This window comes from Diuraphis noxia, unplaced genomic scaffold (genome assembly GCF_037042655.1).
Source record: "Diuraphis noxia isolate RWA-SAM2 unplaced genomic scaffold, SU_Dnox_SAM2 contig0004, whole genome shotgun sequence".
Taxonomy (NCBI): Eukaryota; Metazoa; Arthropoda; class Insecta; order Hemiptera; family Aphididae; genus Diuraphis; species Diuraphis noxia.
Window position 1 is genome coordinate 54,449,489 of NW_028301714.1, and position 16,191 is coordinate 54,465,679.

Consider the following 16,191-nt stretch of genomic DNA (forward strand, 5'->3'; position numbering starts at 1 on the left):
TAGTAATATGATAACATTTATAATTAAGTCCAAGCTTATAAATAGTATATAACCTGTAAATAATTGTATACATAATATATATGTAACCTTTTGTAAACCAACGCCAATGGCCTTTGACGCCGAGGCTTAATATAAATAATAAAAAAAAAAAATGATCTACATTCTACAGAAATTTAATTTTTAATTGCCCCCGATAAATGTAGTAAATGCAACTTAACATTACTGGTATCAATCATTCTCTTATCAGTGGTAAAGGAAGACGAAGCTTCAAGCCATAGATAATATATAATATTATCTATGCTTCAAGCTATCTTCACAGACATACTGTTTAGTTCCACACTTTCTTAAATTTTTTTAATATTAATAATTAATCTTATGATCATGATTTCTACGGTGACAAGTAAAGGGAGAGTTTTAATCGGTATGTAATTTATGTTTATTATTCAATTCATACAAATGTATAATATGTATTCTATTTATACTTATTTTATATTATGTATTTTCATATAATCTGTCTATATTTTTTAATGATTTAATGTATATATAACAAGGTCAAAAAAAAATTATTGTGTTGTACGAGTGAATGATCTATTGTTTTAAGTTTTGCAATTTTTTGCCAATTATATTTATTAATATAAATGTATGTCGATTCACAATTGTTTTCAATTATTGAAAAGTGGCGTATTTACGGGGGTGGGGATCAAGGGGATCAATCCCCCCCATAGACTGTATACACACAATTAATTATAGTCGTTACTCGTTATAATTTGACGATTATTATTTAAAATATTATGATTATTTTTTTTTTATTTTATCAATAATTGATTAAATTTGTAAGAATACAACCGCCGAGCGCTGCTAGTCAGACGGGCTAGATTTTTATTATTCCCAATAGAAAATAACGTTTTATACTAGCAAACTGCAGTTCAGTCTTGTAAAATTGTTAAGTATTTGAATAAATGTAATAATATGAATATGTATTCAAATACTTTTTTTAGATTTTGAGCGCCCCGATGAATGTATTGATTTTACAATGATGTGTGTTTTTATTTTTTATTTTTTTGTGTCTGTCATCACGTTTTAAGATAGTAAAAATGCTTAGATTTTCTTCAACAGTATCTTTTATGATAGGAAAGTGAACCTATATGGTACATCGGGGGGTCAAAAGTAAAAATTTCCCAGTAGTTTTCAAAAGCGCCGTGAAAAACAAATGAAAAATTAAGGAAAAAACAGGAATCCCGATTTTGGTCAAAATCGATTTCGGTTTTTGGTGTAATTCTAAAAAAAATGTCCGTATAGATACATTAAATTTTCACTGGTTGTTTATATTTGATACCTACTTAGTTTCCAAATTTTTTAGGTTTTTTTTTTTTAATGCCAATAAAACTTTATTTCTTGGGTAAAAAAGCTTTAAAATACGATGCTTCTTATATTTTGTTGTAATAGTGGTTGAAAAATATTAAAAATCTTTAGTCACAGTTTTTTTTTATAACCATTTAAAGTTCAAATCTTAACAAAATACAGAAAAACACGAAAATTAGCAAATTATTTTAAGTTAGAAATTCATAAAAATTTTTCTTTTTGAATCTAAGATTTGAAAATTTAATATAAGATTCTTCATAAGTATGCCTAATTTTATCAAAAAAAAAAAATCTCTACTGGAAAGTCAAATTAAATGTTTATGAGTATTTGAAGTTCATATTTTGTATCTTGTATTGTAATAACATGATTAACATGATTTTGGTTTAATAAAACATTTAATCTCAAGTAATGTGTTGTGTATTATAATTTTGGCAGACGTAGAAAGTATATTTAATATTAATAAGCTTTTATAATTCCTGGAAACTTGGGGAGGGGGGCGTAGCCCCCCTCAAGTTAGTAATTGTCATAAAAAGTCATATCCTCCCCCCCCCCCATGACAAAAACCTAAATACACCACTGAACTATTGAAATTCAATACAATATCTATAGATTTTTATAAAGTGATCTCTTTACTTCACTCCAATGTCCTTGTCACACTTACAAAAACATTTTCCAAATTAACCCCCCCCCCCCCTACAAACAGCTAAAGGCTATAGTTGCTGGGTTTTTAATCAATAAAAAAAATCAGTTATTACTTATTATTCCTTAAAAGAACATGATGCCTGTTGGTGTCACCTCTGTTTTTCAAAAATACAAACTTAGCACAACGTTCTTCAGAAATATTAATTGTGTGTTGTTGTTTTTAATACTGCAGTAAATTTACACTTAATAACATTTAAAGACAATTTTGTTAATTAATTTTAATGCTAGTTAAAACTTAAAAGTATGAAAAATATTAAAATTTCAAAAAGCTAATAACTAGTTTTAAAATTTATAAAAAAAAAAAAAACGATAAATAATTCTCATACCTGTAAATTTATTGTAGTATTAAAACTATGTATTAACACAATATTAATTTTGCTGAACATTATGTTGTACATATTTTGTAAGACAAAGATACAGACTGATATGACATTTTCTTAGTGGTGGTTTACTTCTTACTGCTTTATAGTGATATTAATTCGTTTTTCAGGAGGTGGAACAGGATTTGTTGGAAAATATTTAAAACAATACCTCAAGGACCAAAATTATGATGTTACTATTATATCTAGAAAAAACAATAAGTTCAATAAATCTGATTCTGTTATAAGCTGGGTAAACGTCAAATCATATCAAAAACAATAATTTAGAGTTTTTAAACAATGATTTTTATTTTTTATTTCAGGATCAAGTAATAAGAAATGAAATTCCACTTGATACAGTAGCTGTTATTAATGCAGCCGGTGAACCAATTCTTGAACCTACAAAATTATGGACCAGCAAGTTTAAAAAATCTGTATGGGATAGTAGAGTACTGACTAATCAATACCTCGTGAATGCAATTGATAATATGAATACACAAAAACCAAAATTATTTGTATCATTTTCAGGAGTAGGTGTGTTACAATCAATTTGATAATTTTACTAACAAATACATTTTAATTATAAGGTTGTTACTGATGGCATTAATCATTGTGCGCCAACTAGAATTCAAATTTTAGGAGTCCTACAATTATGAATCGCTCACATTGCCACACCTCTCAATTTTACATATTGCCAATATTTAGATCATACAATTATTATACCTACACTACCATTACTAGAAAAAATATTTTAAATGTTAAACACAATTTCTTATCAATAGTGACAAATCTGTTTAATATTTTGTCTGGAACAATATACCATGATTAGTTATGTCTCTATCAATATTTATTTAATACTTAGGGTGGGTCAAAAAAGAAAAATCAGTAAATGTGTTACCAGTCCTGTAAGGTTTAATGATAACTGATTACTATTATTACATTGATAATGTCAATGGTATTTCATTAACCTGTTAGTTACCAAACCAAAATTCGTTCTGTAGTTTACAGTACCGGTAAGCAATCGTTCATTAATATAGTCTATAATGTTTATATATTATGCAAGTTCGACATCAATATTTTTATTAGAGATGTTACAAACTATAAAATTATAGATCTAACCAAACTTTTTTTTTAATTAACGAACTTGAACAGATCCAAACTTATTCGAATTCCTCAAATATTTTATTTTAATGTTATTGAATTTTAATATTTATTTTTTATTTCTCTGGTTGGATTATTGATCTGAACTTTTAGTAGATATTTGGTTTGAAAATTGAACAGCTAATAATATCTTTAATTTTTATTTTAAAATTTTTAAAAATTAAAAAAAAAAAAAAAATAAATACTTTATAGAAGTAATTATAACTATAGTTATATAAATATGATCATAACAAATATGTTAATTTATTATATATTTGAAAAATTCATATAATTTTTATTTAATTAAAATTGTTTGTAGTTACACTCTCAAATGTTTATCTTTTGATTGAATTTTTAGGAATATATCCACCAAATACAGATAAGTGTAAACCATATACAGAGAGCTATGATGTTAAAGAATTTGATTACTTATCCAAATTAGCAATTGGGATTGAAAAAAGTGCTATACCAAAATCAGATGACGTACGCTCAATAATAATTAGATTAGGTAAAAAAAAATATAATAATTATTTTTTATTCTATAAAAACATTTATTAATTTTAGTAATTTATATATGATTTATAGGGGTTGTCCTTGGCCGACATGGTGGATTTGTAAGTCAGCTTTATCCATTCTTTCGTTATGGTCTTGGAATATGTATGGGTAATGGTTCTCAGTTCTTTCCTTGGATACACATAGATGATGTATGTCGTTTAGTGTTGTTTGCTATAGAAAATAATGAGGTAGAGGGTATTGTCAATGGAGTCGCGCCTGAAGTAATATTAAATTTTTTCTTAAATTTAAAACGTCATAGTTATTTTTATCGTTTTTCAGATAATTACCCATCATTACTTTGCCAAAAGTTTTGTTGAAGTATTTGGTCATAGTTTTGTGTTAAAAGTTCCTGGGTTTATTTTCAAGTTAATATTTGGAGCGGAACGTGCAAAAATGGTTTTAGAGGGACAAGCTGTCCAACAAACCAAATTAAATAGCTTAAATTTTATGTACAAATCTCCTGATGTTAAAACAGCATTGCATCATGTTTCCCAGGAATAATTTGGTGTATTGTCAATGGTTTCCTATCAGTTTGATAGTTTTAAAAATAAAGAGGTATAATCAACTAGCTTATGTTATTATTACTGCTTGGTATAATAACTCAAACTTACAAATCTAATTTGAACTACAGAAAAACCACTCTATAATTGACCCTCTATTAAATGGAATCCTCCATATAATGGCAAATGTCAATAGCCTTGGTGTGAATAATATATACAATTTCTACCTCTTTATGATGGAAAACTCTTAATGAAAAATTGTTTGGCTCCAAGCGATTCCTTTATAGAAAGGTTTTACTGTATATAATTTTGAACTCTATTAAAAAATATGAAAGCTTTTTTTTGTGTTCAACTTTTTATATTGCAAAGCCTTATTAACAATGATAAATGCATTCAACTTCTTTTTTTGAAAAATAAATATCAAATGAAGAAAAAAAAATTATTATTTATATACATTTTATAATTTATTTTTCATTTAAAAATAAACCAAAAAATCATCAGTCATTATTAAAATAATTAAATTGAATAGGTATTTTTTTTAAATTCACAAGCATACATTTTTGATATCTTATTAAGTCATAATTAAAAACTTTAATTTTATAACTGAATGTTAATTTTGTAAACAATAAAAATGCAACTCAATTTACAATTCATTTTTTTAGACTAGAGCGTTATAATTTTAAAACAATATATTTAATTTTTTTATTAAAATAATTACTCTCAAGGTTTAAGTACAGTTAATTAATTAATAGATTCATACAATAATTTAATTTACAATAAGACCAACATTTACATTAATATTTCAAAATGTAAGAAAATAAAACAATTTTATATATACTATTTACAAAAACATAATGCATAATAGTTATTTTAAAATATTTACAAAATAAATTATAACAAATTAATATCAGTTAGGTGGTTTAATATGGCAATTTATTTAAGTTCCAATCATATTAATTTTAATTTTTTAATTCAATTTATTTTTGTTTTAGCAGAACAAAGTTGAATGTTCCTACAAAGCTTCGTCTCCTGTTTGATACAGCTCGGCCTGTCCATTTCTGTGTGTCAATGGTTGTTTTTCTGGTGCACTAGAAGGCCGATTGCGTTTGAAGAATCCACACTACCAAAAGCCAAAAATTCAGTTATTAAAATAAATGCATTTTTGATTTATAGAATTAGTTTTTATATTATGTTAATTGTGAACAAACAAAAATTCATAACTAATGGAATTTTACTTACAATCAATTAAACAAAGTCTTACTAATATATGTATATTTTTTATAATAATAAAAAAAAAAACTATAAAATATTGAGCTTTCAGATCATACTATGGCAATACATATTGTAGTAAGATAATTTTATTTATAGTATTTTCAATTTATTGTAATATCTATGAAATAATTCTTGTAAATTAAAATATTGGCTGGTACCTACTACTACTGATATTAAATCAAGCGTGTTGTAGATATCATAATATAATATGTTTGGTATCTTTAAAAAAATGAATGTAAATTCATGTCTAATCATTATTTTTGGTAGAAATTATTGTAACTTCTTCATTCAATATTATAAAATTTTATTTTCGCGTGCTAAACAGTTAAGTGGTTGAAAATTTGAAATATTTTAACTAGTTGATAGTCAAAAACCGGTACTGGCACTTGGTACTTTCATCTTAATGCTTTTTTTTAATATTCTGCGAGAATTGCCTCTTTAAAACCACTTAAATATGGTCCACTTGGGAACGATTATTTACCAACAATAAACCTAATGATATATTGGTACTGTTGAACTATAGGAAAAAATTTAATTTTACAAAATAAACTGAACTTTAACAAGTGGTTTTTGGAAAAATGCAAAACCTCAAAACATGATCTATGTTTGACTTTAAGCTTACGTTAACTCTCTGATGAAAATATTTACCTTGTAGAGCAAATACACTAGCAGCAACAGGATAGCCGTTCCAGCAACAGCGGCTAAGACGACGATCCACAGCGGAATGATGTCCGGTTTGACAGCCAGGTCCCTGGGAATGACCTCTGTGAACACCTCGTAGCTCCTGACCTGGGCGAGTTTACTTTCCGGTTTGCCTATGTATTGGAGTTTGGTGACTTTTGCAGATAATGTGGAACTTAGTGTCACTGGTCTGTTGAGCGCCACCTGTAAATGAAAACCAGATAAATTGTAGGTATTACTTATTTACTCGTGAGATAGGTACCTACTTTATAGTAGGGATTTTTTGGTCCTTTGCATAATAGTTTTCAAGTAGGTAGGAGTTTTTATTTTAGTAAAGGACTTTCTTAACGATTATTGATTATTAATAAATACCTTTTTCAAAGTGCTGACCCAAGCCCTGGACCTGAACGACAGCCACACCTCTTGGTCTTTTGATAGCGGCCCGATCTTACACTTGACGGTCACGCACCTAGTGGGCCCACACCGTTTGGTTTGCGTGTCCCGTCGAAAACGGGTGTACAGTTTAAACTTGCCATCGACATCAGCCGGCTTTACATAGTTTTGTGGACTTAGGTCCTGCGCCTCGTACACATCTGTCGAACCACTTCCGTCGGAAGTCATATGCAACGTGTCCCAGTTGCCTTCTGCGTTGGCGCGGTACAGCTTTCCGTCGACCGTCCGCCACCTGTGCACAGTTTCTGATTCGTCCACTTTAGACTGCCTGAATCCCTGGTTCTGTCTTTCCGTGACGGCAGCGGTGCCAGTCAAACTGACCGATAGATCACTGTCATCTCCTGTCGTGCCACCTATGACGTTGGTCACGCCACCCGTTCCTGCCGCCATGTTCATCCTGCGCACCGCTGCGTCCCGGTAGTCCAACGCGTCACCGTCCACTACATGCGACGAGCTGCCGTTACGTATCACCCCGTCGTTGTTAGTTCGCCATCGGTCCGTCACGTACGTCTTTGGTATGCCACCTACAGTGTCGTCCCACGTCGTGTTAGACACGTGGCTCTTTTCCGATTCCCGGAAACTCGTGAAATTCTTGGCGCCCTGGTGCCAACCACCAGTGCCCTGATTCCATTGTGTGCCGATTCCGTTGTCACGTGACCATTTTTCTCCTCGCGATTCAGCCGCCGTCCTGGACGTTTCCCAACCGTTAACCCCGCCTAAACCAATGCCTTTCGAAGTTACCGATGATTGACCGCCGGACGACCATCCACCGCGTACTTCCGATTCACCTCGTACTTCCGATTCACCACGACCTTCAGATCCACTCTGTATGACGGTCATAGACGACTGACCACTGGATTCCGAACCGGCGTTCTTTTCGGACGATACTGCCACACGAGAACCCGTGCCCGTAGTCTCGAAGCGCGTGGTACCCCCGGACGACGACGCACCCATCTGGAAAGTCGTACGGCCCGATGACGACTCAGACTCGTCAAAATGTGCAGCACCATACACACCGCGGGACGATGAACCATAACCGCGGTAGTCGCTCTCCGCTCTGCCGGACTCAGACCAACCACGGTTGCCCTGCGTGCTTAACGCACCGCCCGTGGAAATCGAAGTTGAACCCGACGACGATCTCGACTCGTAGTCGTTGCGCACTACGCCGCCACCACTTTCAGACGACCCTACGGTGAACGTCGGCCCTCGGTTCGCGTTGGTTACAACCGAAGTACCAGACGCTTCGTTGCCGCGGTTACCGCCCGTCACCACGCTCGTTGACTTTGAACCTGAATATTCGGTGTGGACCACTCCTCCGCCGCTCTCCGATGATCCAATCGTGAATTTTGGCCCACGGTTGACGTCGGTAACAATTGTTGAACCGGAACCATCGTTGCGGCTATGGCTCGTGCCACCGGTCAGCACTGTTCCGGTCGTTTGCTGTTTGGAGTTCTGGTATCGAATTTTTTGTTCGTACGAACCGTCACCCCACTGTGATTTTGATTCTTCTTCGTCTTTCTTTTGGATTTCCATGAAACGTCGTTTTTCCTCTTCCGTCAGTTCCGCAAACGTCTTGACGACCGCACCTGTAGAGCTCGAACTAGTGCCTTCTGTGCCCTTAACAGTGACTGACGCACTTGAACCGCTTGAAAACAAACCACTCGATTCAAAATACGACTTCCTCTTACGATCGATCTGCAAACATATTAATATTTTATATTATACTAAAGAATTAATATTGAATAACACGCTTGTTTACATACTCATCCAACTAATACTTACATTTAATCTTAGTGGATTAATTTCTTCAATAGCTTCACATTTTACCTGTCCATTTGTTTCGGGCATTTCGAGTAAGTATAACAGTGGTTCTCCTATGATAAAATAATTTAATTAAACTAAGTTATTTTATTTTGTTTTACAGATTAAGGACAAATAATTAACTCAAACATTATTTTAAAACATTGTTAACAAATTGTTGTTTAAGTTCATATTTAGACATTTAGCATAGGTACATTATACAATTATTCATTTGTACTCGATTCAGTCTAGAGTTGAATTAAAATGTATTTACCCGCTAAAGTGAACATAGGCCAGTCAATGTAAGCTTCAGCTTCTAATATATCTGAAGGGCCTTTATTTCGAATCCCGTATATGTGAATAACTTGTGGTCCGATCTGCTTTTCATCAGTAATATTTAGAGAGTCTTCCATCGTAATGTTATAATGTACGTCCACGGGTTTTGACGATCCTACAATGATCAAATCAGTTTCCGCCCAAAGAGGCACTCCTAAGTATTTCGTGTTGTCTGACACGGTATCAAAACGTTCAGGATTTGTGCTGTTCACCACCATGTTGAATTCGTATTTGGCTTTAGTTTCAGTAGTTTGATATGGTTCCAAAACAACTTTGAATTGTACCTAAAAATGTATATAATTAATAAATAGCGAACTAATTAATTATAAGTACCTACAGTTCAATTTAAATTATATTTCTGTTTAAAACTATAAAAGTTTAAAATACAGTTAATAGTTATAATAATTATAAATTTAACTCACATATTTATCACGGGGCAATGGATTCCCAATGTCACAATGTAAAGTGTTGTTTGTCATTTCTGACGGAGCAGAACATTGTACAGGTATATCATTTTCATTATCATCTACTCTTTCTATTTTTACGTAATTAATGCCTGGAGGAACAGTCATATCAAAAGTGGTCTCAAAAGAATCTTCACCTTCGTTTTGTACTATAACGTCAACTTTTAATTTCTTATTAGATCCTAGAAGGAAAGACTCGGAATCCCTTAAGAGTAAAAATAAAAAAAATTGAGAAAAATATTTAAAATCATTCAAAAGGATTATAGTGATGTGATCTTACGGTGTAGCAATAAGCCGAAGATTCGGTATACAAATATTATCTCCTCCGCAATTTTTTTGTATACTTATAGAGTCTCTAGAGACGGCGAATAGTTCGTTATCAAGATCTATTACAGGTGTTAGAGTTCTTGTAAATTTTCTATTCTCCTCGATAATTCTGTATCTTAACTCTGCTTCTAATGGCGTCAACTTGTCTCTAACGTTGTTCTAAAATTTAAAAAAAAATGTTATGTCTAATTTGAAAAAAATTAAAAAAAATTAAAGTTTAATACCTTCAAGTAAACGTTGAATGTCTTACAAGATTGGTCATTCTTGTCTAACGTTAAACTATGGTTCAATACATTTCTGTTTTCTTCCAATAAGAAAAACATTCTTGGAGATTTTGGTTTTTTAGCATCCAGTACCAGTTGCATTTCAATATCTTAAAAAATAAATCATAATTATTATTAATATTTACTTACACTTATTTTATGTTTATATTATTAATGTCTTCCGTTTACTTACTCAGTTGATCATCAACGCCAATTCCTGTATACTGTAAACAAGTGGACAAAAATAAACACGGGACCAGAGTACCGTCTTTGGTCGTACACTCTCTACGTTCCAAAGCGATTTGCTTATTTTCAGATTTGAAATATACGGACGTGGTCATTTGAGCTACGGGTCTTGATTTCATGAAATAAGCTATGTCTGATTCGTAAGCACCGACGACCAGATCCGGATACTGATTGTTGTCCAAGTCTGTTCCGCCTGACAATGAAAAACCAAATGTCGATATTGGTCTTGATCCCACGGATACATCTTCTGATTTGATCACTTGAGAATATTTTTCCCGAACGCCTATTTTAGTTCCATGGTATATATATACTGCACCCAATTCATTGGGTCCGTCATACGGAGCACCCACGGCAAAATCTGAATTTGTAAATTACTTTACGATAATATTTTATTCGATAACGATAATTGAAATCAATGCACAACTTACCTCCATATCCATCTCTATTTATATCACCTAAGCTAGTCAGAGCCAATCCAAAACGAGATTTTGAGTTGAATCCCATTCTTGTGTTTCGTTCATTAAATTTATATCCCTATATATTAACACGTCAATTAATATATTAATAAGGCGTATTGTTTCAAATAATTAATCAAATTAACTTAAACAAAAATACTTCATAGGTACGAAATTTCAAAAATCAAAATTTTGTATTCTACTTACTCAGTACTTAGGACAAGTATCAATTAAAATATGTACCTACACGCAATAAGAAATTGTTTACAAATTATCAATCACTATGTGAAATTATAATAAAATGAACTGGACTGTGCAATATCACGACTATATTGATTATAAGAATATTTAAGAATAATAATATAACAAAAAAATATGAAAACAATTAAAAATTTATTTTTATTTCTTAAAAATTATTAACTATGATCGTTTATTATGTACTTGCCTCTTTTTTCAAATACACGTACACTTTTCCAGTCTCGTAGGATCCGTCATTTTTGGAAAACTCGCTGTACAGCGGCGCACCGATTATTATATCGTCGCCACCATCGCCGTCTACGTCTGACACGCAAATCGAATAACCGAAATATGCACCGAGTTGATCTCCAGTGATGTTGTACAAATTTATTAGGTCAGTGGAATATAAAAGAACCTGTACGTATTTAATCAATATAAATTATATCAGATCAAAAACTAATGTTGATTTATGAATATTACTTTTCCGAAAAGTCCTCCTCCCCTAGGCATTCCAACAGCAGCGCCAGATTCCGAACCAAATCCAAAAGCACCGACGGCGACCGAATAACCGAGATACGAATCATCGTCAGCTGGTGGTCCCTCGTTGGTCGAAAATACATCAGGTCGACTGTGCAAGTTCTGTGAGTAAAATTGACCTATATATAAAATATAAATGCACATTATAGTTTTTCGTATTGGATTTTACGATTTTCCGCCTTTCTCCAAGCTTAGTGAGTTAAAAAAAGTTAATTTTTTTCTTAAAAACGATTTAATCCACCTTCACTTTTTTTTCGTGTTATCCTATTTAGTATGTATTTTGTATATATTTAGTGATTTTATTTTTAAACGAATTAATATGTTTGTTTTTTTGGTACAGGATGTTTCGACTTTTGAGTGTCTATCGGATGTTGTCATCTGCTAGAGTTGCACGTGTTACTCTAATGAGCATCTGTCATCAGCAGTACACCTGTCTCCAAGACGACTATATAGACCATTTATAGAACGTTCGTTTAAACTATTTTCTAGACATTTATGTCTTTTTTATTATCTTACTTCCAACACTTTTGGTTTCGGAAAATAAAACTTGTGAGTTCACAAATGTTTGAACGGTGTTTTGAAACACCCTGTACCCATTAGGTGCATGTTTTTAAGTTTGTCATTAGGGATTATTCAGATTAAAATAATATTATTTCATTTTTATTCTCTGGAATATCATAAATTATTAAACATTACAACAAGAACTAAATTAAAGTAGTAAAGATTAATATAATGAACACAGGCAATAAGCAGCAAACGTTAGTTATATATAGTGACCAAAGCAAAGCGAAACAGGAAAGCGTCAAGTAATTTTCACAAAAATGCAATTCCCGAAACATCCTAATCATGCCGATTAAACTGGGCTTGAAATTTATAATACAATTTAATAATAATACAATCAATGGTTTTTGTAAAAAAAAAATAATTTTACGATCCCTATAGGGATATTTAGCTAAATATCTTATTATGGCCATATAATAGTAAAATTAGAAGACAATCTGGAAGAAGCTTTAAGTCCTCAGCCAATCAACATTGAACAATTAATCAATTATTTAAAACAAACTAAACTATATCAAATTATTTAATCTAGATATATCTCAATCCTTTTTTTCATACTATTATTATTATTATATATATATTATTGTTAATGATTCATTCTTGTGTAAAAAAATATTAATGTTTAAGGCCAATAACCTTTGTAGTTGAGGCTAAATTCAAATAAAAAAAAATAAAAAATAGTAAAATCTTATGAATCAGATAACAGATATTCAAATCACCAACGTAATAAAATATTTAAATATGGCTAGAATAAATTTATTACAAAAAAAGATGTCATAATAACCGTATTCGTGTGTATATATATTCTATATAGATTTCCATAATATATTTAAAAACAATTTATTGACATCATTTTTATTACTACGTTATTTATCTATTTATATTTTAAAATAAATGGACAGTTTAATTGACGTTATAGGTACTGGCCATGATTAAAAAGTAAATGGACTTAATTAAAAGGTTTAACCGTTTCAGTTAAATACATTATATGTTTATGTATTATAATTTCAAGCCCCGCGATTCAATTGTAATGGGTTAATAAATGTCATCAATGACTTCCGGAGGGAGTATATACGTATGTAGGTATATATTTGTAGTTCCGTTTTCATTTTCAACACGTGTTTACCTTCGTCGATGTCGTCGATGATATATTGTATTGCCGGTAAAAATGGCAATCGAGCTGACGAATTGACTGAGTATAGTTGGCCTGCCAAATAACATTAAAAACAGTGTGTTTTACATCCGAAAAAAGTAAAAAAAAAATAAGCGCCCCGACAAATCAAACATGCCCAAAACGTTCGGTAGATAAAAAAAATGCACATTGTTGTCTTTCCCGCAAACAGTAATAATTTAGGAATGATATAGTGTTTTTCGCCAAGATCGTAAACTTTTAGTCACGAATCCCAAAAATACAGACATAAAGCAATAACATAAACTACATGCCGAATCGTGAAATTAACAGTGCATGCATAGGAGGCACATCTTTTCTAATAACCTGCAGGCATAGGAAAAAATTAAAATAAAATTTTACATTAGGACATTAGGTACATATTATACACAGGTAATGTGATATACAACAATTATTATAACAATAAAAGAATAGTTATATATATATATGACATTTAAACGACTAATTTTATATTAATCTATATTTAGGACGTATCTGTATACTAATATTATTATGTCTATACATTTTATTTTAACATATATCAGGTACATTATCATCATAATAATACGCATGAAATTGTCTCACCTTGCCAATACCAACTTCCGACGGCACCAATAAATAATCGTTTTCCATCCTGTAGGAACAAACAAACAGAGTGAATGCGATGTATTATTCCAATGAGTTTCAAAAATCAAAGCCAAGCGTATTTTAAAAAGTTCGGTTTTTTAAATATATACTTGAATATTACCTTCGAAACAGATGCCCCGAGTCCAGCTTGGCAAGTACCCTGCTTGTGGTGACCCCAATTCCCTGAAACAGACCAACACATACATAATATTATACACTAATATATACTAGACTTTACTCTAAATCACTATATACGTATGCATGTGTGTGGTTTGTCTGCGTTCGAATACGAGACGGATATATGTTGTTGTTATTATAGATGACCTATTTTATATTGTATATGTCTATAATACATTATTTTAATTTTTAACTATACATATAGTTACTGTTCTATATGCTGGAAACGATCTGATGATTTGACCTGTATTTAAGAGTCTATAGTGTAATTAGTATAATAAATTATACGTATAGTAAATTTAGTCAACGATATTTTTATAAGAATAGAATGCATCGGTACATCACACAAAATATTTTTTAGAGCAGACATTTTTCTACTGGACATCGTAATATAAATATATATATATATAATAATAAATAAATCTTGTATACATACAAATAACACATTATGTACAAGCATTCATAATAGTAGTCTATGAAAAAATATTAATTCAACAAATTAATACGATTATTGTATCTTGTTTTTGTGTGTTTCCATTTGCCAAATTATTGTAGTAGTATGACGAGGATGAACGAAACGCACACACATTAATTATAATATTGTTTGAGCAATTTCTATGATTTATTTTAATTTTATTTTTTTGTATAAGCCCTTGAGAGGATGAAACTTGTGACCATCACTCAATAATTTAATTGAAAGTCAACTGTGTGGAATGACGGTGGATAGAAATTTGATGTTTTAGACATCGTTTTTGAAATTAAATTCCCAAGGGGTGTGAAAGTGATCATATTTTTGTTTTCAAATTTACTTGAAACTTGGCATTAATAGAGTCTTAGACATAATTAGCTTCCTATATATATAATATTGTTTTTTAGTAAAATATTTAATTCATTTTTTAAATTATTATCACAAGTATATAGGTAATAGGTATCATGACATTATATGTACATATAGGTATTTGGTATATTACTCTTCATGTGATTTATACATTATGATGTAGAAGGTATATTTGAACAGTATTAGCTATATTGAGTAGTGGTAAAATTTCCAGATTATACTCTCTCGATTTTTAAAATTAGTAAACTTTCCCGGGTAAAGCTGATGGCAACATAATGTAACCTATAACGTAACCTAACCTCCCGAGTGATTTAAAATTATATCTTAATTTAAATTATTATTAATATAATTATTATTTATACTATACCTAATTTAAATAATTTACTTTTTAAAATGAAAATAAAATTTAAAAAATGTGTTTGCTCATATAATTATAAATATTAAATTTTAATGATTCAATTATTATTACATAAAACAAAGTTATTACAGCTTTGGGAAAGTTAACATGTACCCTTCTGATAGTAATAAAGTAACCCAGGAGGTTTTACCCAGCAGATTATTAAATTTTTGTATGTTTGTATTAGTTTTGCACAATTATTGTAGTAAGTACGTCGATACTTGTATATTATATATTCTAGTGTGAATTACTAGTCAATGTGACATGAGTTTATTTTTTTTTGATTGTTATTAAATAAAAATTGAAATTGATTTTCTTATACTGTTAAAATGGTTTTTGGTTTCTATATTTAAATAATACAATTACTTAATATTATAATATACATTAAAAAATATGAATTTATAGGATTATTATAATTCTAAATTATATCATTGATATTACATTAGAACATTTTTGATTCACTTACGTGTCCGGCACGGGGAGTACTCAGAAAAATCATTGAAGTCTGAGGTGGCGTAACATGTACCCACGGGTTCTCTTTTGTTGCCATTGCTAGTGAAATAAACGTACCTAGGAGCGCAGGCCTGAAATATAAAAATAATATAGTCAATATTCTAAATGTAATCCATTATAGGTACAATCCCGCCTATAATTTTTTTGAAAAAAAAAATTAAAAATTTCACTTTTCTATGAATAGCTCAAACATAGTCAAAATATTTTTATACACTATAGGTACC

General features: G+C 30.8%; 2 protein-coding genes across 4 annotated transcripts in view; one reads left to right on the forward strand and one right to left on the reverse strand.

Moving 5' to 3' along the window:
• Positions 1 to 264: 264 nt before the first annotated feature.
• On the forward strand, positions 265 to 5,882 carry LOC107173343 (epimerase family protein SDR39U1-like). 2 transcript variants are annotated; one of them, XM_089227619.1, is made up of 7 exons: positions 265 to 421; positions 2,555 to 2,676; positions 2,747 to 2,957; positions 3,922 to 4,071; positions 4,149 to 4,339; positions 4,398 to 4,673; positions 5,611 to 5,882. In XM_089227619.1, the coding sequence occupies exons 1-6, from the start codon at positions 376 to 378 to the stop codon at positions 4,617 to 4,619; spliced, it is 942 nt and encodes a 313-aa protein (XP_089083745.1). In that variant the 5' UTR covers positions 265 to 375; the 3' UTR covers positions 4,620 to 4,673; positions 5,611 to 5,882. The 2 variants fall into 2 exon arrangements, with proteins under 2 accessions (XP_089083745.1, XP_015379338.2); XM_015523852.2 differs by having other exon boundaries at positions 5,614 to 5,882.
• Positions 5,307 to 16,191, reverse strand: part of if (integrin subunit alpha inflated) — a 75,701-nt gene continuing 64,816 nt past the window's right edge. The window contains exons 5-20 of one of the 2 annotated variants that reach the window (XM_089227617.1): positions 15,921 to 16,038; positions 14,164 to 14,225; positions 14,001 to 14,049; positions 13,374 to 13,454; positions 11,633 to 11,808; positions 11,361 to 11,567; positions 10,889 to 10,994; positions 10,408 to 10,818; positions 10,176 to 10,324; positions 9,905 to 10,110; positions 9,583 to 9,829; positions 9,099 to 9,444; positions 8,807 to 8,898; positions 6,944 to 8,719; positions 6,539 to 6,775; positions 5,307 to 5,738 (exon numbers count right to left, since the gene is read on the reverse strand). In XM_089227617.1, coding sequence (XP_089083743.1) covers positions 5,631 to 5,738; positions 6,539 to 6,775; positions 6,944 to 8,719; positions 8,807 to 8,898; positions 9,099 to 9,444; positions 9,583 to 9,829; positions 9,905 to 10,110; positions 10,176 to 10,324; positions 10,408 to 10,818; positions 10,889 to 10,994; positions 11,361 to 11,567; positions 11,633 to 11,808; positions 13,374 to 13,454; positions 14,001 to 14,049; positions 14,164 to 14,225; positions 15,921 to 16,038 — 4,371 coding nt within the window. In that variant the 3' untranslated portion in view covers positions 5,307 to 5,630. The remainder of the gene's footprint in view (positions 5,739 to 6,538; positions 6,776 to 6,943; positions 8,720 to 8,806; positions 8,899 to 9,098; positions 9,445 to 9,582; positions 9,830 to 9,904; positions 10,111 to 10,175; positions 10,325 to 10,407; positions 10,819 to 10,888; positions 10,995 to 11,360; positions 11,568 to 11,632; positions 11,809 to 13,373; positions 13,455 to 14,000; positions 14,050 to 14,163; positions 14,226 to 15,920; positions 16,039 to 16,191) is intronic. The other variant, XM_089227618.1, reaches the window with a different exon arrangement.

Bases quoted from the DNA above. Each gene is read 5' to 3' on its own strand.
- LOC107173343 (XM_089227619.1), top strand. From the start codon at position 376: ATGATCATGATTTCTACGGTGACAAGTAAAGGGAGAGTTTTAATCG. The intron at 422-2,554 runs GTATGTAATTTA...TTCGTTTTTCAG, and splicing joins TAAAGGGAGAGTTTTAATCG to GAGGTGGAACAGGATTTGTT. The intron at 4,340-4,397 runs GTAATATTAAAT...ATCGTTTTTCAG, and splicing joins TCAATGGAGTCGCGCCTGAA to ATAATTACCCATCATTACTT.